The 27,758-nt window shown below is 46.0% G+C and overlaps 1 protein-coding gene across 11 annotated transcripts in view; it reads right to left on the reverse strand.

Moving 5' to 3' along the window:
* The window catches only part of PSD3 (pleckstrin and Sec7 domain containing 3), a 610,189-nt gene that overhangs the window by 159,155 nt on the left and 423,276 nt on the right, over positions 1 to 27,758 (reverse strand). Inside the window, exon 10 of one of the 11 annotated variants that reach the window (XM_088832771.1) lies at positions 3,896 to 4,066. The exons of the other annotated variants lie outside the window; for them this stretch is intronic. Coding sequence (XP_088688897.1) covers positions 3,896 to 4,066 — 171 coding nt within the window. The remainder of the gene's footprint in view (positions 1 to 3,895; positions 4,067 to 27,758) is intronic. 11 annotated transcript variants of the gene reach the window in all.

The following is a 27,758-nucleotide window of genomic DNA, read 5'->3' on the forward strand; positions in this document are numbered from 1 at the left end:
CATGTGCCAAGGTGATGATAACTAGTAACGGGGGATGTTACTCATATTCTGACCCTAATTCTGACAGCTTAGATCTACTGTCCTTCTGAAAGGATCCAACTGAAGGATGCATCTACAAGGTCAAAAGATGTGCCACTTCCATATAAGAATAAAAAAATATAAAAAGACATTTGCAGGAAATTTTTCAACTTGAGTAAGGATTTCCCCCATATTATATGAGAACTGCATGTTGGAACAGACAGATGTAAATGACCCATTTAACCAGAATCTCCTTCCCAAGGCTCGAAGCCTTAGTCTAAAGAACAAGAGAAGAGCGGGTGAAGAATGACAACCCACAAGCCCCTCAAGAAAAATTTCAGGTCGTGAAGCGGGCTGTAATGACTTTTCACAGGCTCCTTTGGGCATAGATTTGATTCCCAGAGGGAGAAATGATGAACGTTTACATCCACCTCATGACACTAGAGCAAAGGTCCTGTAGAATCGAGAGGACAGGACGGACTGCCTTTCACGCCACTGCGGTGCGTTTCACAGAGCCACGAGTTAGGCACTTCCATTGTCCTTTCATGCCTTTATGGTTAACTCCTAGCACAGGGAGAAGTTTATTCAAAATACATACAAACCCACCTTCCCTGCGTCTAACTCAGTCTTTAGGTTCCTTGTTCAGAGGAAGAACCCTCAGCAATGCCCACGAGGTTTCAAAAGTTACCACTGCTCAGCACTAGGGCATCATTTCACCAACCCCTGCTCCTCACGGGTATGTGCTGGGGAAGAGAAGTGACCTTTCCAGGGCCACACTGCTAACCAGTGAGCAAAACCCCGGCCAGCCACCCGGACGCTGCCCCCAGCACAGAGCAAACGCTCCCGTTTTCAGCTGGCATCACCCAGAGGACTAGGGGCTTTACTCTGCAGTTTCACTCTTGGAGAAGTTTATTTCTTTGCCGTACTATTGAATAGCTTTAAACAGTTTGTTTGAATCCAGGCGATAATCAACCAGAGAACTCCTGGTTTAACCTCCAGCCTCATGCTATTTCTCAAAGGATGCCTCAGGAGCTCAGGCTTGCATGCCACAGTCACTCACAGACTCACAGTGATGTATGGCATAGTTTGGCAAGAGACGTGGAAGGAAAAAAGTGATATTATCAGCATGAACTTTTACAATTTCTGTTTTAAGCCTAGGGTTGACTTAAGACGAAGCAGTAGCGAAATAATTTCCATTTGAAGTCTAACTGGATCCAGGGGGAAATGTGGAAATAACTGGCAGAGCGGAGGCTTCATCAGCATCATCTTTCACAGCACACACCAAATTCTGCAGTATTTGCCTTTAAGAAATTAATTCCAAAACATTACTTCTGTCAGAAGCGGAGCAACCAGCTGGGCTGACAGCTGGGAGGCCTGCACTGCCTCCTCGTGGCCTGGAGCCTCGTGAGTACCTCCCAATAGCAGGCCCTTCCCAGAGAAACAGGCTTCAGGCCGGACTTTGAAGGACACTTAATGAACACATTCTCCACACAATGCATACATATTTTTCTAAAGCTTTCAACAACTATGTTATAGCTCCAACTCTCTGACCAAGGACAACAATGATGCAGCGATTCTAGAACTAGCCCGAGTCCCAGCCGAGTCCCAGGGACACAAAGGTAAATCCCAGGAGCACAGCACAAGCTGATGGTGCCTTACGGGCTGCTTTTCAGGGGGTGGTGGTATTTCTTCTGATTATTAGATTAGACATCTTGCCTTTTGGATGATGAAGTCAAGATAATGAAAAGGTGCTATTTACATGATTAGCAGGAAGAAACACTGATTTGATTTTAAGTGCTAAAAAAAAAAAAAAAAAAAGGCAAGGTGGATGAGAATTCTGATTATTAACCCCTGGAGTAAAATGAGTACACTGTGGACAGGAGTTCATACTGCTATGTATTTATACACATCTGTAATGTAGTCTGGTTCAGTATATCTAGGGTATAAGTCTACAGTATTGTTCAGTTTACTTCATGTAGGGAACAAAACATGGCTAGAGAAAGATTAAGTTTCATCTATCTAATTTCCCATTCTAATGACTTTCTAACCACCTACTTCTGGGACTCAATTTTAAAAGACTACATAATCATAATGCTACAAAAATATCTCTTGTGAGATAGTGGGAACATTCTCCAAGCACTCTCCAGAACTTCCTATGTCTCAACAAACATAATTTAAACAAATTTGACTGTAATCTCCGAAGTACCAAGTGATGGTGTGCAGTGTTACCAGATCTCTCTTATAGTCTTCACTTCTTGAAATGCTTGCAATATCCATCCACCCCCGCAAAAAAAAATAATGCTTGGCTTTCTCTTGCCTAGAATTATATCAAACAGGACAACCTGTGCTGTGTGACACACAGACGATAGCACGTCCTTCCGTTTGGCATGTATGCCAGACTCCAACACGACGGCACGCAACCACAGTTCCGGGCAAACAGACTAATATCTCCATGCTTACATTATCACCGGGACTGGTGGCAGATGACCATGTCTGCTACTGTGGGTAACGTCCATATTAAAGCAAAACCTAAAGGTGCTTCTTAACACTCTCAATTAGAAGCCGGTCTTAGAGCCTTGCTAAGAATCACATACCTGCCCACATATATTAAGTTACTTAACAACAGAATTAAGCTGTCCAGGTCTGTCTCAGCAGGGAACAGGAGTCATCACAGCACAAGAGGTCTCCTAACAGCCCCAGTGGAAACCAACACATCCCCATGCAGGTCGCATTAACATGATGGTGAAGACGCATTGCTACCTAAAGCCAGAGCTTCAAAAAGATACAGAGGAGGAGAGAGCTACTTTTGAAGACATTCTAACTGGAAAATCTCCTGAGGATAGACAGGGTTAGAGCCCACTGTGCCAGAGTCTAGGCAGGGGGGCGTTAAGAAGCCAACATGTTTTTTAAAGTTGCATGAGGTATTCCTCCCCCTCCCTCCACCCCGGCCATATGTGGAGGGGAACCTGTTACTGTTAAAGTCCTTCAGAAGGTAACTGTCACATTCGGGGGCACTGTGAGGGGACCGAGTGACAGTGAGCTCTGCCCTGAAGCGTCCCCTGCACACCTCAAACCTCTGAGTCCCCAGCAGAACCATCTACAGCTCCAGCCAGAGTTCTGAAATCCCATGATTCCACGATTCCATTTTTAAACCTGTGGAGTGGGAGTGTTTCTGAGCGCCCTGCTCACACAGATGGTGGTGGGAAGACTCTCAAGAAGATACTGCATGTAGTAAAAGCCCATCTCACTACGTAATCACCCCCTTCACATCTCAGCCGAGCAGAGATGATGTTATCTTACAGACAGTCGCAAAAAGACAAGTGATTCGTGGCAGCACAGCATCGGCATACATGTGTAAGGAACATGGGAGAGGACGTTTCTCCCCGTTACACACACCTGAGGCTCTGGGCGAGCTCAGGATGGAGTACAAGAGGAGCAGGTCTGCCCTCCACACGCTCAGGGGGAGCTGGGGGCGGGAGGGCAGCAGGACCTGTCTGAACGGTGAAATCACACACGCTGCCTCTATCTTCCTGATGCTCTAAAAATACCCTGCACTGACAAGTCATTTGTCAAGGCAAGCTTTCTGAGATGAAGCCACGATCGATCTGCCGACCAGCACTTCCCCACTCACCTTTCATTCTGAGCCCTGCTTCAGCCTCATCTTCCACCAACTGGCTCTTCACCAAACTGACCCACGCCCCCGTCTTCATGCCAGACACCTGCCCCCTCACCTGATCCCACCGGATCATTCTAGAGCCATTTTAGGTACCTTACTTTCTCAGTTTGTCACGGCACATTAGACGCTGGCAAAGACCGTAGCAGGTTTCGTTATCCTAACATGCGACCGTCCGCACGCTTGAATGCGGTGTGTCTTTACCTTGGTCTCCTTGGCGGAAAACTCTGAGGAGTTGGAAATTTTCATGGACTTTGAGCGGTGTGACTGCCGCCGGATGGAATCCTCGCGGGAGTATTTCACAGAGCCCGAGGTCCTCACCCGCACCTTGCTGGCACTCTGAACACTGTTCACGCCAATCATGTCGAAGGCTGCCTGGGGAAGGGGTCTGGAGAAATACAAAGGCACTTTCCAGCCGCTGCACGGCTCTAAAAGCTGGAGGAGCTCTGCCGGGTCGTGCCTGAGCAGCTCGGAGCGCTGAGATCGCCTCAGCCTAAGAAACACCAGGCTGCCTCCCCCAGCATCTTCAGCTACCCTGTTTGCAGCGGGTCTGATTGTTCCAGGCACAGCTCACGTCACTGGCTGCGAACAGGAAAAAAAAATGCAGTCCCAGCCTTGCTACTCGTCTCTCCCCGTCACACACACTCACACACACACACACATTCATATTCACACACTAGAACAAATGGCAATTGGCCAGGCGAGCAGTTCATTAACATTCCAAATAGCAACACTATTTCTCCTGTGATTGTGCAGCAAGCTCATTAACGTCAACAACAAAATAGACCACAAATCAGTCTCGAGTAACGTGAGGCACCGTGTGGGGTGGTAACAGAGATGAATTTCCAGAAAGAAAAAGAAAAAACACACTGGGCATCAAGCGGCTCAGTCAGTTCCAGGCGAGGACAAGGATGGCAGCCACAAAGCCATCCCAACAAACATTGCTTTTCCTCCCTTTCCTCTTTCAAGCCACGCACTGTTTAACAGTAACGCAAACTGCACTGCTTTCTGAAGAATTAAATGTTTCTCACAGCCTCAGACTACTACTACAGCCAGACATTTCACCAGGAATGTGGTTAGCCCGTACAAGAAAGCCAGAATAAAGATGGTATGCCACCTCCCTCTCAGACTGGAAAGTTAAAAAAAAAAAAAAAAAATCAATTGGTTCGCACAGGTTAGCTTTAAATATGGCTTAGGGCAAGACAGATAAAGCCAGCTCTGATCAATAAGAAGCAAGAGGCCTTCCCAAGAGCTAGAAAAGCTGTTGGCATAGGAATGCATGCAGCCCCCCGAGTGAAAGAACCCCGAAGCTAACAGAAGAGCAGAGAATATTAGTTCCTGACGTGAAGTTCTGAGTATAATACTCAGGACTGCAACACCTCACCTATCTGACATCCCAGGGGTAAGACGGTCAGCCACAGAAGCCTCCATATAAAGGAGGTCTCAGTGCTAATACTAATATAAATGCTATTTTAATACGGTCTGTAAAATGCCAATCTGGAAAGACAGTGCTGCCTTAACCACCCCCCCTCCTCAAGTCTGATCTTTCCTTTGATGACTCAGGACACAGATTTTGTTGAGTTCGTGGTGGAGCCCCGAGGCACCTGAGCAGTGTTCACGCTGTGGGCCACGCCTCCACTGGCTGTGGGCCTGGCGGGTGCTGTCTGGACCAAGCCCCACGGCAGCGCTCCCTGCCGCCCCCTCTGGTCTCCTCACTCCCCATCTCCTACCCTTGAAGCAAGTGATGCTTTAACTCTGCAACACGCAAAACAAAGACATCAGAGAATCTTGCTAGACTCTGGTCTAAAATAAGGTAACAGATTTTGGAAGACCGTGGAGCTCTCCTCTCCTTCAGGAATACACCGAGTTTAGAGTCTATGACATCATTTTTGGCTACTTTAAGGTAAACTTTCCTCTCTTCCCAGGTAATCTGAAGCAACTGAATCCTTTAATTAAAAACATCCTGCAGTGACTTTATACTTTACGAAGCATGTTCCCGAGATATAAAAAGTGATGATAAAGTCGCTCATTTAGAACATGCAAAATTCTAACTTAAGCATATGATCGTTCTATAGACCAATGTCTCTGTTTAACACAAAAAATCTTGAGGTGGAACCCATGGAGGAACTAACAGCAGAGCCAGAATATAAAGTCTAAAAGTACTGGTGGGGGACACAAGACCCTGCCGCAACGTGTCACAAATGCGAACAGGGAACAGGATGTAAAAGCAGCGCATGTTCTGGGTGTTTGCCAGGCGGCAGAATATGGAGTTAGAGCATGCCTCCCGAAGAACTCCGTTATCTTTGCTCCACTGAAAAGGTTACATAAAAACAATGAGAACCATGTCCTAGCATGGACAGAAACGGAATCTGTGATGATACAACCTGATTTCTGGGAAGTTCGGCAGAAATATCCTATCTCAGCCCAAATATGTCATCTCTATCCAAAGATGGCCCAGCTGGTATTATTACTCCTGTAGTGTCATTCCCAGTAACCACCCTCCCCTGTTGAACACCTTCTGCTTTACAGGGGCAGCGAGTATTACCTCGTTTTGGTTCTTGACCACTCCGTGAGGGGCCGGGTTAGTGGGGACTCCAGAACCCCCACCTCACAGGCGGAAGAAGTCGGCCTGGGAGGTAACGGCAGACCCCCCACCATGACCACACTGTTTCCTCACATTGGGGCTGCTTTTCAGACCCAGCAGTCCTTGCAGTGGGAAGATCCCCTGGAGCATTCTGTGGACAGGAGCCTGGCGGATGCCTTCACCGAGTCTGGAGAGAACAGCCTTCCTCTGCCCTCCCTGCACCCCCAGTACATCCACCGGTCTCCTCTCCAACAGAGTCAGAGCACAGAGGCCCGCCTCCGCAGCCTCGGGACAGCAGACAGGAGGCGTGTGCGCGAGCTGGCGGGAGCCCTGCCCTCAGCCCCACCTGCCAACCGGGACTCCACCCCGCTCCTGCCCAGCGCCACGGAGCCCTTCAGTCAGGCCGGGTCCTCATCCCGGCAGACGGCGGCCTCCGCTCTACCCGCACACGCAAGCATGCACGTGCCCGCTGGCCAAGGCTCCCCTGAACGGTCCCCACGGGGATCCTCCCGCCCGCACTCTCTTGCTGCACCCCAATCCCGGCTTCAGCTCAAAGTTCTTTTCCAAGGGACTTTCTCCGGCCACCCTCCTAACACAGCCCACCCTCCACCCTATCACAGTCCATCGTGCCTGCCATCTCCTGTTGGCAGGGCACCCCTGGCATCTCAGCTGTCTGCAGCAGCACCTGTGCAGAGCAGGCGCTCCGTGACTACTTGTCGAACAAACTCCTTTAAACACAGGAAGTTTCCCTTCTCCGCTGTACTTCGTGTCATTTTAAGAAAATTCAGCATAATTTTTATCTTCTGAAAAATGAATACAAGTTGATGCAAAATAGATTTCTTGCTTAAAGGTAAAATAGAGCGGGCAGTGAAATTCAAGCTTCCTTCCCACACTAGCTCCCAGTCCCTCTGCCCAGAAACAAGCAGTGTTGCCGGTTCCGGATGCATCCTCTCAGAGATAATTCATCCATGTACACCGTGCAGGCGGAGTGTGGGTTTGCATCCTTTTCCTTCCTATGGGCTATAGGTATCGATGAGAGCATGATATATATTGTTCCTTATCTTTTCTGGTCATCAAAAAGCATTCTACTTTAGCACACATAAACTCACCTCACCCTGATTCAGAGCTACGTAGTATTCCAGCATACAGATGCACCAGACTGGGCATTTTGTTCGCAGCCTTTGCTCCATAAATAAGGACACAGTGACCACGCAATGTAGCACATCCTGAATACCATTTAAACCACGTGGTTTTCCAAGTGTCTTCTGAACAGGCCTCCTTTTCCTCCCTCACAGTTACATCACCCACAGTCGTGGTGCTGGGCACACACGGGGTTCACAACTAGATTCAGTATGTAACTCTGGCCTTGTCCTGACCATCCTGCTCTGAGAAGCCTTGACTGCTTTCAGACGTCAGCCAGCCTCTCAGAGGAGCCTCTTGCCTGAAACAGAGGCAGGCCTCCTGGAGAGCAGCAGCTGTTTATAAAGTACAAAAGAGCTTTTCATAAAAGCTTTAGCAGAAAATAAAGGTGACTTCCACACCAAATAGAAATTGTAGGAGAAATTTAATCATGCCCATTAACTGGAAGGCTGGCAATCTACACTTCATCTTCTGAGGTTTTCTCTGACCGAAGACACCATTTGGTACATAAGTCCTAACAGGCTTCTAAAAAGTGTCTCAGTTAACGGTCAACAGAAAAGCTCTAAACTTACAAGGCAGAGCCCCCGCGAATTTAACGCCATTTAATACATTGCTTCAGGTTTTCCAGGTGGCTCAGTGGTAAAGAATCTGTCTGCAGTGCAGGAGACATGGGTTCAATCCCCGGATTGGGAAGATCCCCTGGAGGAGGAAATGGCAACCCACTCCAGTATTCTGGCCTGGGAAATCCCATCAACAGAGGAGCCTGGCGGGCTATAGTCCATCGGGGTCTCAAAGAGTCGGACACAACCGAAGCGACTAAACAAAGACAGCAGTAATGCATTGCTCACCTGCGCCTGCTGGGCACCAGGCGCCGGGGGTGTAGTCAGCGCCGATGCGGCCAGGCCCCTCCCTGGCATGCAGCTCGCACACAGCTGGGGGTGCGAGGCAGGGGCAGTGGGAAATCCTACCACCACAAGCACACGGCGAGCACCTTCCGGGTGTCAGTGAGCTGAGGGCTTACACGCCTCCGATGAGGCAGACGGGGCGACGACACGGGCACCAGGCCGACGCGCCTTCCTCTTTATGAAAACATCCGTGGAAAAGGCCGCAGGCTGACCTACCCACTCTGGAGAGAAGCCAAAGTGGCCAAGAATTCTACATCCCAATTGTCCTCAACCCACAGAAGGGCTGGGGAGGGAAGAGAGGCGGGGGTACAAGAGGAAACCTGCTCGGGCTTGTTTTCTGAACAGGGTGATGGATGTGAAAGGGTCCCGGGCTCTCCCGGCTTCTTCAGATCACACTGGCCTGTTCAGAGCAGAGCAAAGGGTGGAGCGCCCATCTGGGAGTCAGGGTCCCAGGGTCCAACGTCTTCAAGAGGCTGGTGCTACCGTCACAAAGGTGCTGACAAATGATTTCTTTTCTGGGCCGTTCACGTGCACTTCATGTCACCAGGAGAGCTGGAAGGAACCTTAGAAATGATCCCCGTCAGGCTCTTCATTTTATAGATGGAGATTCCTGAGACCCAGGAAACATCAAGTTGGCCTGTCTGGGGCGTCATAACTAAGTAATAGAACTGAGACTTCTGCCCAATACGAGCTGCTTTCCTACCGTGCCATCTGCTTCTTGATACTAAACATTCCACAACCACACATCTTTTCACACTGCCATAAGGCTTAAAACGGTCACCTTGAAATGGGAAACCCAGTATGAGGAGACTGACTCTAGAAGTAAATGGAGGTCAGTCCACTCATGGAATAAGTACAGAGAGGAGGCTTGAAGAATCAACTCTCCCAGCAGCTCAGGAGCTCACCCTGGCTCCGGAATACGTGTGGAAGCTTCCTGCCCCCCTGACATGGCAGGAGTGAGGCATACTCCCACCCTCGGGTCGTATTCCTTCCTATTCAGCAACATGACCACCAAGCTAGGGAGCCCTGAGGAGAATGGTATCTAATTTACCCTGGCCACTGAGAGTACATGCCCACAACAAATGGTTTCCAATAGTAAACAGAAACAGATTAGATAAAAACTTACTCCCGGCTTTATTTCTCTTGTCTTCTTCCAGGCTTTCCAGCTGATCCTCCTCCAGTCTGAGGACCAATTCTGAATCCGGCAGAGGAGGCAGCCTTCTAGCGCTCCAAGGCAGGATCGGACACTGAGGCCCATGGTCTGGCCACAGGAGGCCTCAGGCAGGCTCCCCTGTCCCCCACCTGCGCTCAGTCTGAGCCCAAACCCCGCTGCCACGCGTCACCAATCTATCACCTAAGCAGATCAGACACACCTCACAGATTGCCCCGGAACCAAACAGACCGCATCTCTCGGAACACACACTGGACCTGCCCTCGGGCCCCTCCGTCCTGCAATCCCAGCCTGAGGAGCTGGCTTCACAGCCCCTTCCTTTTACCCACCGACTCTCTTCATAGAGGCGTGATGAGTGTTTACCTTCCCCCATTTCAGGTGGACACAAAAGTGAAAAGTTCTGTCCAGCAGCGGGGCTAAAGATTTCCTTCATTCAGAAGTCACTATCTGGAATGTTAACTAAGCCCGAACTGAATGAACAATTGCTGTCTTTGGGGATGGGCAGCCGCATGTCAAAGTACCTCTGACTTGTTAACCCTCAAGGACAGCTGCCTCTTCCAGAGGCCCTCAGCCTGGCCCGTATATTCACAGGCTTTAGTTCCATCTGTTCCTCGAACATGAAGCAACTGGATGGGGAAAAGTCTTTAAATAGAAACTTCTTACATTTAAAATTAAATAACATTCTTGCTAGGGGGGAAAGAAAACACCCTGTAAGCATGAAATAGTTCCAACCTTGAAAAAAAAAAACATTAAACAAGAGTCATCTATCACACTTTCTATTTAGAAGCCCAGGAAAACAAAGATGGAAAGCTGCATCCTTGTGTTCATAAGACATAATTCTGTGTAGCTGACACTGCTACATTCAGCTCAGACTTTTTCACACTATCACAGGGAAAAGAAACACAGCACTTTGTTTTAAAGCCTCTAGACCTTCCGGAGGGGCAGAAATCTACCGTGCGTAACTGAGACACTAAATCCTTGGAACGGAAGTCTTTATTCCAACTCAAAGTACATATGAAATGCAGGTACAGAAGTGGCATCAGTTCAGAGCCCCCAGAGCTCTTCTTCCAGCTGCTGGAGGAGGTCATCAAAAGCACATGTCCACTGGCTGACCCTGGGGCTGGACCAGGGCGATCAGCGGCTCCTCACCCAGCCCCGGTCCTCGGAATGTGCCTTCCACTTGCCTTCCCCACACTAGAAGCTGCCCCAGGACGCGGCTGTGAGGCAGCATGGTGTGGGAGCATCTGGACGCCTACCTGATGAACTCAGGTAAGTCTCCTTATAAGCTTTAAGATCCTGGAGGCAGGTGCAGAGATTGGCTTGTCTCTCGGCCACTCGCGACAAGCCTGGTAAGTTCCCTTGCGTATTAAACCAGCCCCGACCAGCCTGCAGCGGCTGCCCCTTCCTTCAGTCTCTGCTGTCCTCCTCATATGGGGCCAGTCTGCAAACCAACACGAGTGAGTAAACCAATCGATACGACGGTCAGTGCTGAGAGAATGTGCTGTTCCAGAAGCCAATCCAACAAACCCGCCCATAATAATCTCTTAATAACATTTAGTGTCAATTCAACAAATATCCCCCAAGTGCCTAAGGCAGGCCAGGCACAGTGTCCGGCAGGAAATAAAAGGTCGGACATTGCTGCCCTTGTGGAGCTCCACACCAGTGACAGATTATTCTCTAAGAGACAAAGCCAATCACAGTATATCACTCTACTTGCATTTTTTCCAGAAAACCCAAAATGACTGGGGCAGAGCGAGCTCCAGTTTTTGCTGCCTCACTCACTTATCAGCAAGTCCTGTAAACCCACAAGTTTTCATTTTCCTTTTCTCTGGTTAGTTCACTTAGTAGTCTGGGTCCCTTCTCGGTGTCTGACAGTCTTTAATAATTTCAAGTTGTATTTAATTTCACCAAACACGGTCACCGCTTGGTGTTACACGGGAGTATCTGTAAGCTCTATGGTGCAAAAGACAAAACGCCCGTTTCAGTCCGTTCGCCACTATGATCTCCCTCATTTCTGATGTCAGGCACTTAAACCAAAGCAGACAGATCCCTCCTCCCACTGGGCTTACACTGAGACGGACAGCAACCGAAGACTCATTCATCAAAAATAATCAGATAATCGCGCGGGCAAATGTAAACCAGTAATGTGCCGCCATGATGAGTGCCGCGGCTCCACAGGTTCAGACCTGGTCCTCAGGAGTGGAGGCAGGCTTCTCTGAGCAATGCGGGAACCGCCCTGGGCCGCGGCCTGCAGGGTGCTCAGGGAGGGGCCCGGGAGCCAGCACACGCAGCCTCGGAGCGGCCATGGCGGTTGTGTGGGTCACAAGGGGAATGGGCTCATGCGGAGACATTTTTGCTTGTGTTTCCACGCTCACCACTGCCTTTCATTCTCGGAAGAACAGTACACCAAACTGCCCAGTCCACATGAATATTATTTTAAACTTCTCAATCAGCAAGGTCTTTCTGGAATTCCAACCAAAGGGGGGAAAAAAAAAGTAACACAGAAAGGAACCGTGTAAATCCCTGTAAGACCAAAGCTTCAGAAGGCTTCAGAAGGACACTTCCAGGACAGAAGGTCTAGGGAGGAGTCTGGAGTGATGGCAGCTTACCCTCAAGTGAACTCCTGAAGGATTTAGGAAAATCTTGGAGCACACTCAGGAGTCTGGTCCATTCTAAAATAGGTACAGGCTGGACTATCCACACCATAGGGTATCAAATGATTAGCCTTGCAAACGGAGTCAGACTTTTTGATGTTGGGAAGATACGGGACTGTTTCAAACATAGCTTCCCCAAACTGCTGCTTATATTATCACCACACCCCAAAGGAGTCCTTAGTAACATCTGCATGGTTTCTATGGAATCAGATCAGCTGGAAATGTGCAACCTTTAAAAAAAAAAAAAGAAAGAAACGAAACAAACCAACCCAGTAGATTTCTGCTTAACACTCTCTGCCTCCTCCAAATTCCAGGGTGGCCGAAACTGTAGTGGTGGCTTCTCCAAGGTTAACAGCGCTAAAGTGGCAGCAAAGTGCAGCGGTTCTGAGCCAAGTAGACTGTGTTCACATCTTGGCTTTGTCCCTGACTGAACATACACCTCTGGGTAAGTTACTTAAATTTTCCAGATCTCAAGGAAAAATGGGGAAAACATGACTCAATGGCCATTTGTTGATTTCAGGTTATTCACTAAAAACAACTTCCTATTTAAGGGGAAATCCCACCATGTGCCAGAGAGGGGACCAGTCGTCCCAGTCCCTGTAAGTTTGCATCAGGGGCTGTGGGACCTGAGCTCGGCCACTTGATGCTCCCAAGGGAGTGACAGAGACACAGGGTCAGAGCATCCGCGCTGCGGAAGTGTTGGAAGCTGTGGTGGCAGCTGTGGTGGCTGCCCTCCCCTTTCCCATGGAAGCCACTTGGCATTTCCTTTGCAGTCAGCCTTCCTTGGTGGGACCCTACTGTCCCACTATGATTCTCAAACAGCCTCCCCGGCTCCAGTTTGTGAGCTACTTGATGACTTCCCAGGAGATTCCTTTTACCCTTCAGGGATCCAGTGTCAGTTCCCATTTATTCTGTAGCTAAGAATCCCAGCTGTAAGAAATGACATTATTGGTGATGGGAAACAGAAACACCGATGAAGCACTTAGCACGGCATCTGACGTGTAAGTGGCATATTTGTGATAACTGGGGAGTAAAGTTAGATCCAGATACGCCTGCCCAAGTTTCACGAAATGAACAATAAAATAGCTCAACTGGAGCTTCGCTTCAGTAACAAAGATTAAGAAGATCCTGGTTCCTATTTAAGCCCAAGCCACCGAATAGTAAATGGTCACCAATAAAACATTCATGTTTCCTGTGCCTTAAACATCTCTCTGCTGCTCCCAACCCACCTCCACTTCCCACATCTGCTCTGTCCCCACCACCATACTGCCCCCCAAGTCTCTGGAGGAAACATTCTACAGAACTCTAACTCAACAGTGAGGTCCCTCCTCTAGATGAAATCTTTTATTTCTTAGATAATAAATTAAAATTATTCTGATAAATGAAATGGCTTTCAACATAGCCGTGCTCATTCAGGGGGTCTTTAGTGCTGGTCAAGTATGTGCTAGAAATTTACATCATCCCCCCATAAAAATGCTACTATGTCTGGGATGTTAAAAACAGTCCAGTACACATTTTTATGTAAGAGGAACCAATAAATGGAGATCTAACAGAATCTAAGACAAATAGCATTCAAAAGAGATCAGAACTAAGCTGTGCAATTCTCAAATTCTCCAAGGACAAAACCACCCCAAGAAGACTAAAAGTCTCTAGCAGAAGGAAGACATCTCCTTACAAAGAAGAGCAGCAACCAAAGGCTGACGAGAGTCAGCGTGACAGTGAGACTGAGATCCCAACCTGGGTCGAGAATCTAAAGTAAACCTAACGTCTCTGAGAGGAAGCGCAGTCACACAGCCTGGGTACCTGACAGCCCCAGGAAAATGCAGGTCTGAGGTGAGAAAGAGAGGGGGTAACAGCATCTTCCATGACTTCCGTCCTAACGGCTTAGAAACACAACTGGGTAAGACGCCAAATAACTTAAAGACACACTCTTAGTCCTCTTCCATGTACTTTAGGAAAAAACCCTGAGGGATTTCACAGACCTAGTGGGCACCTTCTGTCTATTCTCTCCTAAGGGATATTTTTACGAAGTACTAATTGATGTACAAAATAATATAAAAGCAATGTTCATGCATAAAATTAAACTACTACTAATAAAAACTAAACACCTTTCAAATCCCGACCCCCGATATGTGAAAAAGAATGTAACAGGGCCATTAAAACTTCCTGGGGTCCCATCTCACCTGCTATGCTCTTCCTCCATCTAAATGCCCTGAAAAACAACCTTGCATTATCTTGCTGAGTAGAATTTGTCACCATGTGACCTGGCAGTTCTCTACGCTCCAGGAGATGAGTTCAAAATCTGCCGTTGTTTGTAACAGGAGAGCATGGGAAACCATTCCAATGGTTAAATTAATTATGATAACGCCGTACAACACAACAGCATGTCTTCCTATTGCGAGGGAAAGGGCAAGGAGCAACCCTGGTGGACACTGTGGTGGGCCGCCCCAGTGGCCCCTCAGGAAGGAAGGGTACGTCAGCCTCGGCTGTCGGCCCCTCGGAGAGCTGCCCAGAGCTGAGGAGAGCCGCCCGCTCCCTCAGGCCCTGCAGGACAGCTCTGCAGGGCCACCTCTCCACTTCAGGCCTCCGAGAAGGTCAACGGACGCCTCCATCGGGGTGGCGTCAGAGCCCCGACGTCTCCCCTCTCTCCTCCACAATGCTCCCCACCCATCCCTGGCATGGTCTGCAGGCCGCTCCCCACCACACTTCCTACAAGTCAATATTTGCCTCCGAGTTTGCTGCCCAAGGATCGTGACCTGGGCCCTCAGTTCACTTACACCATCGCGTATAATCCTTAGGATAAGTCCTGTTAGATGGACACTGTCAATCTCATTGTAGAGACGGGTTTCAGAGAAGTTAGCTGAATTGCCTGAAGTCATTCAGCTGAAATCAGGAATTAAAGTCACTGCTGAATCTACTGAGATTCCTACAAACTATGTTTTTGCCACTACTCTGTGTGTCCTGAGCTTAGCTTGTATTTTTACACGTTCCTAGAAGCAAAGAGATGCTCACTTCTTTTAAAGCCTTCTTTGAGTCAAGTCCTAATTGCAATTTCTCCCCAGAATTATCAAGGTTTTACTATATTACAGTAACACAGCATCATGCTCACTCACCAAATCATGGTGAGTCTACGGGTTTTGAGTGTAAGATTAAATAAGAAATATTTTATTTTTGTTGAGTGAGCTCTGGAATATCTGGCTGTGCCACTTTTACTCATTCTGATCAGGATAAAGGGGAGCTGTTCAGTCTCAAGTCACACCATCATTAGTTACATGGGAAAGTTCAGGGCCATCCCGTTCAATAGAAATACAATGAGAGGCACATAAATAATTTACTATTTTCTAGTAACCTTATTAAAATGCGTAAAAAGAAAACAGGTGAAATTAACTTTAATAATACATTTTACTTAACCTGACATTATCTAAAACATCATCATTTTAACATATAATCGATACAAAAATTTGTAATAAATTAAAATCCTCCTTGTGGACCAAGTCTTTGAAGTCTGGCAGCATTTCAGTGTTCAGATTAGGTGGTGAGCACTCAGCCTCGCCTCGTACTGAGTGCTCGGCACAGTCAAAAGGGAAAGAGCAGGAAACACAGGGCTGATGATGAGAGGTGAGAGTCTCCAGTATTTTTATGATACGGTCCACTCCTTTCTAGGCAACAAAAACAGTACTTGACAGTAAGGCTCATCATGAAAACTCTTCTCTAAAATATGAAACCTGAAGCCTGTCTCCTTGTTATCTGTTTAAAAAGAGAGATATTTCTTTTATTTATATTATTGAGGTGTGGAGTCCAGGATAAACTAAGACATCATGTCTTTGCCATCAGTAGACTTGGGAACGCTTTGTCATCTGAGTATTAGTATTATTTAAAAAAAAAACCAAAAACTTCTTAAACGGCATTTCAAGTTTCAAGATAGAAACAAGGTCCCTTCTGTCTTTCTTTATATGAAAATACTCAGAATATCCCAAAGCTCTGCTTCTGAGATCTGAATAAGCTTCAGCAACTATCCATTCTTCAGAGGCCTTGCAATCCTCACCTATGAGGGATGGGTGTTAAATGAGAAATCTCTACTGCTCCTTCCAGAATCAAAATTATGTGACTACCTGGCAGAGTCTGATGAGTAAGCTGTCTTCTGAAAAGCAACCCAAAATTCATTTCCTTGTTGTCCTGTTTTTTCCTGAGAAAAAGCTGCACATTATTTACTTACTAGTATTAAACTAAATATCGGTCCCCAAAGTTCCCATCCTAATCCCTGTGTTAGACAATGTTCATTTACCCTGCAAATATGTTACCTTACACAACAAAAGGGACTTTGAAGGTGTGATTACATGAAGGATCTTGAAGTGGGGAGACTGGCCTGGATTATCCTGATAGGCACAGTGGAATGACAAGCGTTCTTACATGAGAGATAAAGGAGGCTGAAGTCAGAGGACACCTAACCACAGAGGCGAGGCTTACCACATTTGTGTTGTCTTAAGACGCTGGAATTAGGGTAATTTGTTACTGCGCAGCACGAGACTAATACCTCGATATACCATACAAGCACCATCCCAGATGGCTTACCATGAGCCTTCTTTATCAGAAGTGGATGTACTGATTTCTAACTCACCTTCCTGTTTCATTAGAGTTGAAAGGTTTTATGTTGATTCTTATATGTGAGAACAAGAACAGTATATAAGTTTATAATAGCCAGGACATGGAAGCAACCTAGATGTCCATCAGCAGACGAATGGATAAGAAAGCTGTGGTACATATACACAATGGAGTATTACTCAGCAATTAAAAAGAATACATTTGAATCAGTTCTAATGAGGTGGATGAAACTGAAGCCTATTATACAGAGTGAAGTAAGCCAGAAAGAAAAACACCAAATACAGTATACTATGCGTATATATGGTATTTAGAAAGATGATAATGATAACCCTGTATACGAGACAGCAAAAGAGACACAGATGTATAGAACAGTCTTTTGGACTTTGTGGGAGAGGGTGAGGGTGGGATGATTTCGGAGAATGGCATTGAAACACGTATATTATCATATGTGAAATGAATCGCCAGTCCAGGTTCAATGCATGATACAGGATGGTTGGGGCTGGTGTATTGGGATGAACCAGAGGGATGGGATGGGGAGGGAGGTGGGAGGGGGGTTCCAGATGGGGAACACCTGTACACCCAGGGAGGAGGATTCATGTCAATGTATGGCAAAACCAATACAATAATGTTAAAAAAAAAAAGGGAAAAGAATAAAAAATAGCACTTTCTCTTTCTGGAAAATATGCAGAAATATTAAAATTTTAAATTACCATTAATGAAGACAGCAAGTCTATATTAAAGCCAAGGCATCTGTGAGCTTCTGAAGATCCCCATTCCCCTTCCCTGCCAAAAACCCCACTCGCACAGGCTCATCAGGAAATGGATAAAAGATTATTGGGAACAGCAGAGAGATCCTTTCGTCAACCCAGACCCCTCTTCTTCTCCAGGTACAGGGTTGCTGTCGGGAAGATATCTTGCAAAGGTCGTTCCCAGCCCCACCTGCCATCGGAGTGTGACTGACAGCGCCCGAGCCACCTGCAGGCCCTTCAGCACCCCTGCCCCGCCTTTCACAAGCAAGACACACAACAAGGCAGGTGTCTCTGGGGATGAGGAAGGCACAGCATGGTGAGAGGCTGCTACATCTCTGCAGAGGAGGAGGCAACCTGCTCACCAGGCATGTCTGCCTCACACAACTGGACAGGCAAGAAATCCATCTCAGCTGTGTTTGAGCCACAGTACAACTTGGGATCATTTATTACAGCAATTGCAGCCCACTCGGACTGACAAGCGTATCTACCATTAAGAAAGACAACCCAACACTTGGTTCTTGAGTTTACTTCCCTGGTGATAATTCACGGGATGTGGTAAAAATCGTAGCTTTGTAGGTAGTGAACTGACTAAATCTTCTACTTACTGGGTCAGTTACTCTATATGAAGCAGAGATTCCTCAGAAAATGTTTGCTGAGATGTTTGTAACTCCTGGTAAAGATTTCAGGTAGTGTCAGCATATGATGATAGGAGAAAAATAAAAGGAATTCAAATGGTGTAAAAGGTAAGTTAATTATAAACTTCTGGGTAAGCATACTGAGATACAGAGTGGGTGTACAGTAAGACAGGGAAAAAGCAACATGTGGAATTTTCTATTATTTCCATTATTTAAATCAAAGTTCTTCCCAGTACTACAGATTGAACAAAATTATAAGCAGACCTTAAAAATCAAGCTTTAATTCTTTCCTTTCTTTACTAAGTCCACTGGCAAATGGTTAACTTTTCAGACTTCTTCCCAAGAATAAAATTTTCCCTGCAGGAAGTTAATCAACAACCAAATTCCTAGAAACTTGTAATATTGTGAGGCTTCTTTATTTGCAAGGGCACTTGATGGAATCTTGCTTGAGTCAAACTTGCCTCATTTTCCTAGGCCAAGAATTAAGAGAAATGGGACCTGAAATCAACCACCATCTTTTTTGGTTTCTTATTAACATTAAACATAATATAACTTCTTTAAAAAAAAAAAATATATATATATATAATGCAGCAACTCTCCATTTTTCCCTTCTTAATTTGAGCATTTAATTAGATATAAAAGGTACCTAAAATCCAAGAATTCATTATATGCTGTTAGAAGTATGCCTATTTCATATTCTCATGAGTGAGGTATCAAAAGAGTATAATTTATATTCACGATAGGAAACATGGTGCAGTTTCTAGAGTATGGTACTTTATTTCGGATCAAGCCTTTAAAGATATAAAACAGCACATAAACAGTGTGAACACTGCCTAGAGGCTATATCCCACACGCATCACCTTAAACCTTTCTGCCACACTTGAGAAAATCAGCAATGTGCTCTGGGAGCCAACCAAAAGCAGAAGCACAGCGTGGCCATTCAGTCCCCTGAGTCCTGCAGGACGGAATGAGAGCTTCCAGGCCTGTAATTTTATCATTAGACATAGTTACCTGTTCATAAATTACTTGAACACTGGAGCATCAAGACTTAAAGAAACTCCATTTCATAAAACAAGAAGGGTTAGAGTCTCATTTCCTCACTGAAAAACAGACAAAAACAGACTAGACACATAATACGGCGCAGAGAAAGCAGTCTCATTTTTATTTAAGAGGAAAACAGAACAGAAAGCTAAATAATTATTCCACAACACCAAAACAAGGGCATTAACAGGAAAGAAGCCAAGCCTCTAGACCGCTTGACTTCAAGACCAACGGCCCTCAGGACAGCATGCTAGCGTGCACCCTTCTTCCTTCTGTCTTTCCCTCCGCCTGTGTCTGACGAACCAGCACAGCAGAAAGGGTCCTGGCCTGAGACCCAGCACACCTGCCAAGGCTGTAGCCGCGCCGCCCCACTGCGGCACAAGCTCGCAGGGTCCCTGCAGGTCCCCAGGCCTCGGTGTGCTCACCTGTACAGATGGAGGGGCTCTAAGGGACTTGCAGCTTTCAAGGTCTACAAGTTCATAGAAGTGCATTTTATCTTAAATACGGTGTTAAAAAGAATTTTTGGTCACAGGAAATGACATACATCTTGAGTTGGCATAATTTCAATGACAACGCAAGGTTCATTCAGCTTGCTATAAATTTTAAACCCACAAACCTATTTTAATAATCCCCTATGTGAAGACCACAGCAGGAAACCTAGCATATCGCAAGGAACCTCCTACACAGGACAAAACAGAGTCATAATGACTGTCGATAGAGCACAGCTGATCACTTATATCACTGTCCCATTAAACCGAATATGTGTGTGCCAATGTCATTCACTGTGTGTCCGCTCAGCTGCTCAGTCGAGTCTGACTCTTTGTGACCCCGTGGACTGTAGTCTGCTAGGCTCCTCTGGCCATGGAATTTTCCAGGCGAGAATGCCAGAGTGTTGCCATTTTCTGTTCCAGGACATTACCACATGAGTGAAGCCACTATAAAAAAGTGGCTTCCAAATAGGATTTACAGCAAGTAAATTCCAATATGTTTAAAAGGATACACACATCAATCTGTCAAGGTGCAGTTTCTTCAAAGGCACTGGGCTTGTTTGGTAATGTATAGTGTGTGTCGTTAAGCCTACATTTACTCTTAAAGTGCAATTATTCACCAACTGTAAGACCTTTTATAATAGCATAGCCAACGGCTTTCCCAAGGGTGTAAAAATCGACTTACAAAGTAGAAACTTATGAATGATATTTCACCCCAATCTTTTTCAATCTGGCCAAAAAACAACCACGCAAATGTCGCTGATGTGAAATACAAAGTTCATAAGACCGTTTATGGTGTGTGAGACTTTTTGCCTGCAAATTGTATGAAAATTATGTGAAAGAACTGAAAATAAAAGCAAAAACAAACAAACTCTTTAAGATCCCATTAGGTTCAGCATTTTAGTCCCCGAGGCAGAGGGTTTCCTGGAGGTCGGAGGCTGATCTCCAGCACTCTGTGCCACGTCCCTCTCCCAGGCACGGTGCCGTCACTCATCCATCTGCAGAGGGACCTGAGAAAACCAGCCTGTAACCAGTCGTTCTTTCTACCTGTTTACGGTCATCTGGGAAAAGATGGAACTGCTAGTAAGTCTCCTTCTCTGATCCATATTCTCACCAGTAATTTCCAAACATGACCTAGAGAGTTCAACAAACGATCCTGAGGCCACCGGATCAGCAGTGATGAAAGACGGACAGGGGTTGTGCCACCTACTGTCTGGGGAACCTCCGGCCACTTAGACCATCTAAGCTTCAGTTTTCAATTCTACAAAATAGAGAAACTGTACGTGCACATGTATGGATATGTATGTAACCTCCGTACAGGATGTTCTCAGAGTTACAAGATGGAAATCACGTAAATGTGAAGGCATACACCTATACCTTAGGTGGTACTCTTTACAAGAGGCACTTCATTGTTTCATGCACTGCTTGCCAGGGCAATTTTCACGTTCTTCTAAAATGTCTTTCTTTTCTGAGACCGTCTTGATTTCGGTGTTTTTCTGAGGATTTCTGAGAAATCCTAGCTGGAGAAACACTTGCATTTGCCAGTCTCAAGAGCTGGGTGAAGTGTCCTTTAATTCTCTGCTGCTAGGATGGCACCAATCAGAAGATAATACCACCACAGGGCCTGAGCACCCTCACTGTTCCCCTGGTTACAGGGTCTCTCCCCGTGAAGAACGGACCAAGGCAGAGATTTTTCTGGTGTGCATTCTGCGGCCTGTAAGAGAGAGTGATGCTCCCCGACCAACATGTGAGTGATCCTGCAGTTACACAGACCACTGACTCAGCAAGGCCTCACTTTGGCACGTGAAGGTGCTTCATCAGATTTTCAAGAGACTGAAATCAAAATTGTTTTCCTTCAATTCTTCATTATCACTAGAATATTCGAACTCGGAGGGGATCAAACATACACACTTCAAGGAAAAGTTTAAAGCAAACCTCTAATAATACAAACAATTTATATGCCATTTTTGTGGGTGGAAATAGTCACCCACAGAAAATAGACTCCCATGTAGAGAACTCCCTTGGAAGCAGAATTCTTGCTTAAAATAAACAACATGCAATGACTTCCAGAGAAGGTCAGGTGACTACAGTGCAATGGCTGCTGTTTCTAAAAAGTCAGTTACTAATCTTCAGGGGTTTTTTAAACATAGAAAGTAAAATAACATGAGTGTGTTTCTAATAAGAATATATAACACTAAGCCTAAAAATTAGTAAGTGAACCTTGCATTTGAAAACTACATGAACAGAAAAGAATTCAACTGAATCAAAGCAATCATTTTCAGAATTTGGCCTGATACTAACAATGAATTTCATATTAATTAAAGAGTTTTTAACCCTGAAAACACTGCAACATCACTGGTCTGTTCTTAAAACTCTGGCAATGACTTCAAAAAGTAGCTGATTCATCAAAAAGGAACTTCCTGGCAGATAAGATCTAAAACAAAGATGCCAAAACGATGAAAAAGCAAAAAGCAAAGCCAAGCATCATGTACCAAGATGCTGCTTCCCAGCTGAAAACAGATACATTCCTGTCTTCTCTTCAAACACTGGCTTTACAGTCACTGAAATAAAGATCGCTTGCTTTATTTCTAAAATAATATTTATTTATTTGACTGCCCTGGGTCTTAGTTGTGGCATGTGGGATCTTGTTTCCTGACCAGAGATTGAACCCACACGCCCTGCGCTGGGAACTCAGAGTTTTAGCCACTGGACCGTCAGGGAAGTCCTGATCATTTGCTGTGTTCTGATCATTTTTCCCTCTTACGAGACTGTAAATGCAGAATTACTCTTTGTGAGAGGACCAGTTACAGGAAGATGAACTTCAACAGTGGGAAACCTTGATATCAAGGGTAAAGGACAACCAGAGCATCTCATCATGCTTCCTTGCTCGGAGTTTCCACCTCCATCCTGCTGCTTCCATTATCTCCGCTGTACCCTATTCTACTTTTGCACAGCGTACCATTCATCATGTCTCTGTCTGGCTTAATATTTAGGAGGTGAAAACTTTTAAAAATAAAACATATAAAGTTAAAAGACAAGCTAGAAAAATACAAGCTCCATATCTGACAGACCAGAGTGAAACTATCCTTAAAGTACAAATTTTAGACATTAATTAGAAAAAATAAAAATCCCAACTTATAAGTTAAATGACTTACAGCATATATAATGAAGTACAGTGCAAGCATTAACATCCTATTGAACTATATATTGACGTGTGAAGATTTACCATGTGACCCGGCAAATTCCACTCCTGGGCAGCTGCCTGGAGAAAAACATAACTCAAAAAAGACACATGCACTCAATGCTCACAGCAGTGCTGTTTACAACAGCCAGGACCTGGAAGCAACCTAAGTATCCATCAACAGAGGAACAGATAAAGAAGTTCTGGCACATATATATATATATAATGGAATATTACTCGGCCATAAAAAGGAACAAAATTGTGCCATTTGCAAAGGTGTGGGTAGACCTAGAGACTGTCATAAAAGTGAAGTCAGTCAGAAAGAGAAAAATATAATATTGCTGATATGTGGAATCGAGAAAAATGGTACAGATGGGTGGATTTTCAGAGCAGAAAGAGAGCCACAGATACAGAGAAGAAATGCATGAATGCCAAGGGGGACGGGAGGTAGGGGGATGAAGCGGGTGACTGGAATTGACGCTGCTATGGACACAATATACACACTGCCGTGGACACTGCAGAGAACTAACGAGAACCTGCTGCACAGCACAGCGAGCTGTACTCCGAGCTCTGTGGCGCCCTGAATGGGGAGGAAGCTCAAGAAAAGAGAGGGCACATTCACCTGTAGAGCGCTCCCTTTGCTCTGCAGCAGGAACACACACAACGCTGCACGCAGCGGTCCCCCACTATGTTTCAAGTTCTGTGACTTCATAAAATTATTCAATTCATTTTATCTTAAATACTGAACTAAAAAGAGATTTAGAACAGAGGATGTGGCATAGATCTCGAGTCGTCATAAATGATTTCAATAATAAAACAAGGTTCCTTCAGCTTGCTATAAGTTTTAAACCCACGTACAGTAACCTATTTTAGTAAGCCCCGACGTGAGGACCACAGTGAAATCCTAGCATATCGCAAAGAACCTCGACAGGACAGAAGAGAACCATGATGATGATCAGGAGAGCACAGCCGATCACTGACATCACTGTCCAGTTAACCCAAATATGTGTGTGCCAATGCCATCATCAGGTGAGTGAAGTCCTCTGTTGCAGAAAGATGCAAAAAAAAAAAAAACCGTCTTCCAAATAGAGTACAGTAAATTCCGAGGCATTTAAAAGTATATACACATCAGTCTGACAAGGTGCATTTTCTTCAAATGCAGTGGGTTTATGTGTAGTGTTTAGTGTTTTTCGTTAAGTAAATATTTTCTCTTAGAGTGGATTATATGGGTGCCTGACATGGTTTCAGGTGTTGGCTGTAGGCCCAGGGTTTTAAACAACAATACATTAGGTCTCTCCATAGACAAAATTCTAACTTTCAGCCTCAGCAGCACTACTGGGTACAGCTGTGACTGGTTGTGTCTCTATGTTTCTCAAGGTTTTACTCCAATCTTCAGTAAGAAATAACAGTTTCACCAAGACCCAGTACATTTAAGATACACACATGTATCCAAAGGGCTTCCCTTGTGACTCAGCTGGTAAATAATCTGCCTGCAGTGTGGCAGACCGGGGATCGACCCCCAGATCGGGAAGATCCCCTGGAGAAGGTATTCTGGCCTGGAGAATTCCACGGACTATATAGTTTGTGGGGTCACAAAGAGACATGACTGAGTGACTTTTCGGAGAAGGCAGTGGCAACCCACTCTAGTACTCTTGCCTAGAAAATCCCATGGACGGAGGAGCCTGGTAGGTTACAGTTCATGGGATCACGAAGAGCCCAACACGACTGAGTGACTTCACTTTCCCTTTTCACTTTCACGCATTGTAGAAGGAGATGGCAACCCACTCCAGTGTTCTTGCCTGGAGAATCCCAGGGACGGGGGAGCCTGGGGGGGCTGCCGTCTATGGGGTCGCACAGAGTCGGACACGACTGAAGTGACTTAGCAGCAGCAGCAGCAGAGTGACTTTTACTTCACTTTCTATGTATCTAAAATGAAAGTCTTAGGAAATACTGACTTACCAGTCCTATGTAGACTACAGTTTTTTCTATTCTACTTTAATAAAAGACATGCTAGCCACAGGGCACTAGATCAATTAATGAATCATTAATAATGGATATTGACCTGTCACTTGGAAAGCACTGGTTTAATCAGATCTAAAAAATTCAATTTTAAGACATCTATTTTATAATGTATTCATCTATGTGTTTACTGTCCATCTACAAATTCTAGCACTTTAAGGAAAGATGATAATTTGCTATTCTTTGAATCACTCTAAATTCAGATTGTTCAAGAAAGGTAAAGTGAAAGTGAAGTCGCGCAGTCGTGTCCGACTCTTTGCGACCCCATGGAATTCTCCTCCGTCCATGGAATTCTCCAGGCAAGAATACTGGAGTGGGTCGCCATTTCCTTCTCCAGGGGATCTTCCCAACCCAGGGGTCGAACCCAGGTCTCCCGCATTGCAGGAAGACGCTTTGTAAGCACTCTGTAAATTCGAACTTACCTATCTTGTAAAATGACAGCAATTAAAATGCCACTTATTTCCAGAGACTATTCCGTTTTAGTCTTAGATGTTAAATATAACAAAATTTTTAAAAAGGAAAACCACTCGGCAGTGTTTCTGGACACAGGTGTCAATGCCCTGCCTCAGTGCTTACAGTCGGCCTGGCTGGCTGCTGCTCCACAGCATAGGACAAGTGCCGCTCACCGAGAACACCATGCTTCCACTGGACCCCAGGCAGTCGGTCTTCAGTGTCCCTCTCATTTCTCTAGGCAGCTATCCTTAAGCTTGAGCAGGTGCATAAGCTCATTCAACGAATATGTACTAGGTACAGACGCTGTTCTAGGTCTGGCCGGGCACAGCCGTTAAAACACAAAGAATCTACTCTCAGAGAACCTCACTTTTAATGAAGGAGACAGCCCACAAGAGAATGAGCAAGAACATTCATCACTCCGGGCTGTTGATGTGTCATGAAGAACTACAGTGGGGAGATGGCAGGGGGTGGGGTCGGGGGGTAAGGGCTGGCTGGGAGGGGAGACGGGGCACCAACGCTGGTCAGAGTGTCAGCAGGGAGAACAGGACCTGCTTAGCTAGTTCAAGACTGTGATTTATCAGACAGTAAACAGTTTACCGATTGCCAGAAAGGCTGCCGGAAAAGTCTCCCAAAGCTGTAGTTCAGAAGTGGACGGCCGCAGGAGCCACCGGCCCTGCCACGACTAGGATGGGGAGCCCACACCAGGATGCAGAGGCCTCCAGAAGCACCTGGCCTCTAACACAACCTGCAGCCCGCAGCCTGCCTCGGAAATGCACACGGACGTCTGCCACAGAAGCCGCAGACAAGCGGGATGCCAGCAGAGACAGCAGTCAGCCCATGGAGACGCGGCCTCCATGTGGCCCACCCACACCTGGTACCTTTCACATTGTGTGTCTGACAGCGGAACCTAAATCACAAATGGAAACCACAGCGGAAGGGGCGAGGGGAAACCCTTTCCAGGCACTGCTGTGGTGCAGATGCAGGGCACGACGGGGGCAGGCCCCGGACTACAGAGGAGGAGAGGAAAGGAGAACGGCCCAGGCGTGCACACCATGGGATGGCGAGAGCAGAAGGAGCTGGGGGGCTCGCCTACCAGAAGCAAGGCTGGGGGCCCGCCCGGGCACCGAGGGGACAGCTGGCAAGAGACGAGCGGGGCGGGGATGCTGGGGACCAGACCTTGTGAGCCTCGCAGGCCTCGATGAAGAGTTGACATTTATTGTCTATGTGCTGAGGCAAGTTATAGGGAGATGGGTTTAAACCAGAGGAGTAGCATGACCAGGTGAACCTTTGTAACAGACCATTCTAGTTACAGTAACTATTCTTCATCCGATTTGAGTCAAATCGGTTTAAAACACAGCTTTAAAACAGCTAATGTGATCTTGCACAGAATGAGAGCTGTAGAAATCAAAAGAAGGGCCTGCAAGGTGACATCTCTCGCTTCCATGCTGGGCGCAGACAGTGTGTGAACACAACCATCTGCACCTTCCCCAGGACGCAGCTAGGGGGCCAGCCCCAGGCACCCATCTCCCTCCAGACTCCAAACCGATGAGGCTGCTCAAAGATGCACCTTCTCCTGAAAACAAAATTCAGAGACTTCCCTGGTGGTCCAGTGGCTAAGGCTGTGCTTCCACTGCAGGGGGCACAGGTCTGATCCCTGATCCAAGAACTAAGATCTCACGTGCTGTGAGGTATGACCAAAAAATAAATTTAAAAAATTTTTAAATAAATAAATTCAGACCTCTGGATCTAGAAAATCTGAGGGTCTTCAAATGTGAACAAAATGCTGCTGGTTAGAAAAGAAAATGAAAATTAGCAAATAGCACTGAAATCAGGCATTTTTTAAAAAGAGTCACAAGATCTAGGATTTTTTTTTTTTAATTCATCTCCAATATACAATTTAAAGCCAAAACAAGAGAAAGTGAAAGCTGCTCAGTCATATCCGACCCTTTGCGACCCCATGGACTATACAATCCATGGAATTCTCCAGGCCAAAATACTGGAGTGGGTAACCTTTCCCTTCTCCAGGGGATCTTCCCAGCCCAGGAATCGAACCAGGGTCTCCTGTATTGCAGGCGGATTCTTTACCAACTGAGCTACAAATCACCAAAGGAAAGCATTTTCTCCCTACTATTCTTCAGAGAGTAATCATTTCACTCCATGCTGTCCATTTACAACAGACTTACTTTTTATAAGGAGACATTTAAAAGAAAATCTTTAAAAACATTCCAGAACAGGAGTAAGGGGCACTTGTGGTGAGAATATAGAACCTAGTTTAGCAACTGCCATCTGCCAGGTTGAAGGTCACACACCACAGCTGTGGCCTCCACGTTATAATTGTGCTTTTATTCTCACAGTAATAATGTTTTGCACTTTTGAGCCAAACATATATCACTCCAAGTTTAAAAGAAAACATAAAGCAAAACTGCAGAAAGGGAGTCAGCATTA

This window comes from Moschus berezovskii, chromosome 26, assembly GCF_049115385.1.
Source record: "Moschus berezovskii isolate FMDL1 chromosome 26, NW_MosBer_1.0, whole genome shotgun sequence".
In the NCBI taxonomy this organism is placed as follows: domain Eukaryota; kingdom Metazoa; phylum Chordata; class Mammalia; order Artiodactyla; family Moschidae; genus Moschus; species Moschus berezovskii.